We start from the raw sequence: 817 nt of genomic DNA on the forward strand, positions 1-817 counted from the left end.
ATTCTCACTCTCACACAAACCATTGTTACCTTAAAAAGTGAAGATAAAGAGAAAAAAAAACACCCTAATTAAGACACCATAACGAAAAAAAAAACAGGAAATAAAACAAGAAAAACCCCAGACTTACCTTAAGCTAGGTGCGTTAGAATCACAGACGGTCGTGGTAAACACCCTGTGGCTATTTACACGGTGCTCAGGGCTCGCCGAAGTCTTTGGATGCATGGCCCAACCTCTTCGCCAACTCGTGCATGACCTCCTTGAATATGAGCGTGTCCACGTTCTGGCCGAGCATGTAGAAGAGAAACCAGTCGCCCATTTTGCTCTTCCTGACTATCGTGTTGATCACCTCCTTGTTGATGAGTCGAAACCGGAGACAGAGGAGGTAGGCCCTCATCCGCGGACTCAGGATGATCATGAGGCGATACAGGAGGACGAAGAAGGTCAGGAACACCAGCAGGAGGAACCAGAACCACAGGAAGATGTAGATCTTCTCGTTGACGATGTTGATGGGCAAGATGCACAGCGAGTCGTAGCGTTCCAGCTCTCCCGACGTTCCGAACTTGCTGAACGAACACTTGGTCATGCGCGGGAACACGAAGATCATGGGGTCCACGCGCACCTCCTGGTCGTCCTCCATGAACTTGATGACGTCCAGGCCGAAGGTCAGGAACGTCCCGCCCAGGAACCGGTCCATCAGGAACATCTGACCTGCGGCGGGAGAGAGAGAGGTTAGATTTCTGCGAAGGCTGCGGATTTTCGGGAAAGGAATTAATCTCTGGTTCGTCAGAGGTCTTCTTACCTATTTTGGGTTCGAAAT

At 50.1% G+C, this 817-nt stretch overlaps 1 protein-coding gene across 1 annotated transcript in view; it reads right to left on the reverse strand.

Moving 5' to 3' along the window:
* LOC119585715 (innexin shaking-B-like) overlaps positions 1-718 on the reverse strand; it is a gene marked incomplete at its 3' end in the record, with an annotated part of 41,297 nt that extends 40,579 nt beyond the window's left edge. Inside the window, 1 exon segment of the mRNA XM_037934402.1 lies at positions 128-718. Within this exon segment, the coding sequence (XP_037790330.1) occupies positions 194-703 (510 nt within the window). The 5' untranslated portion in view covers positions 704-718.
* Between the last annotated feature and the right edge of the window lie 99 nt (positions 719-817).

The sequence above is a fragment of the Penaeus monodon genome, chromosome 20 (genome assembly GCF_015228065.2).
Source record: "Penaeus monodon isolate SGIC_2016 chromosome 20, NSTDA_Pmon_1, whole genome shotgun sequence".
Lineage (NCBI taxonomy): Eukaryota > Metazoa > Arthropoda > Malacostraca > Decapoda > Penaeidae > Penaeus > Penaeus monodon.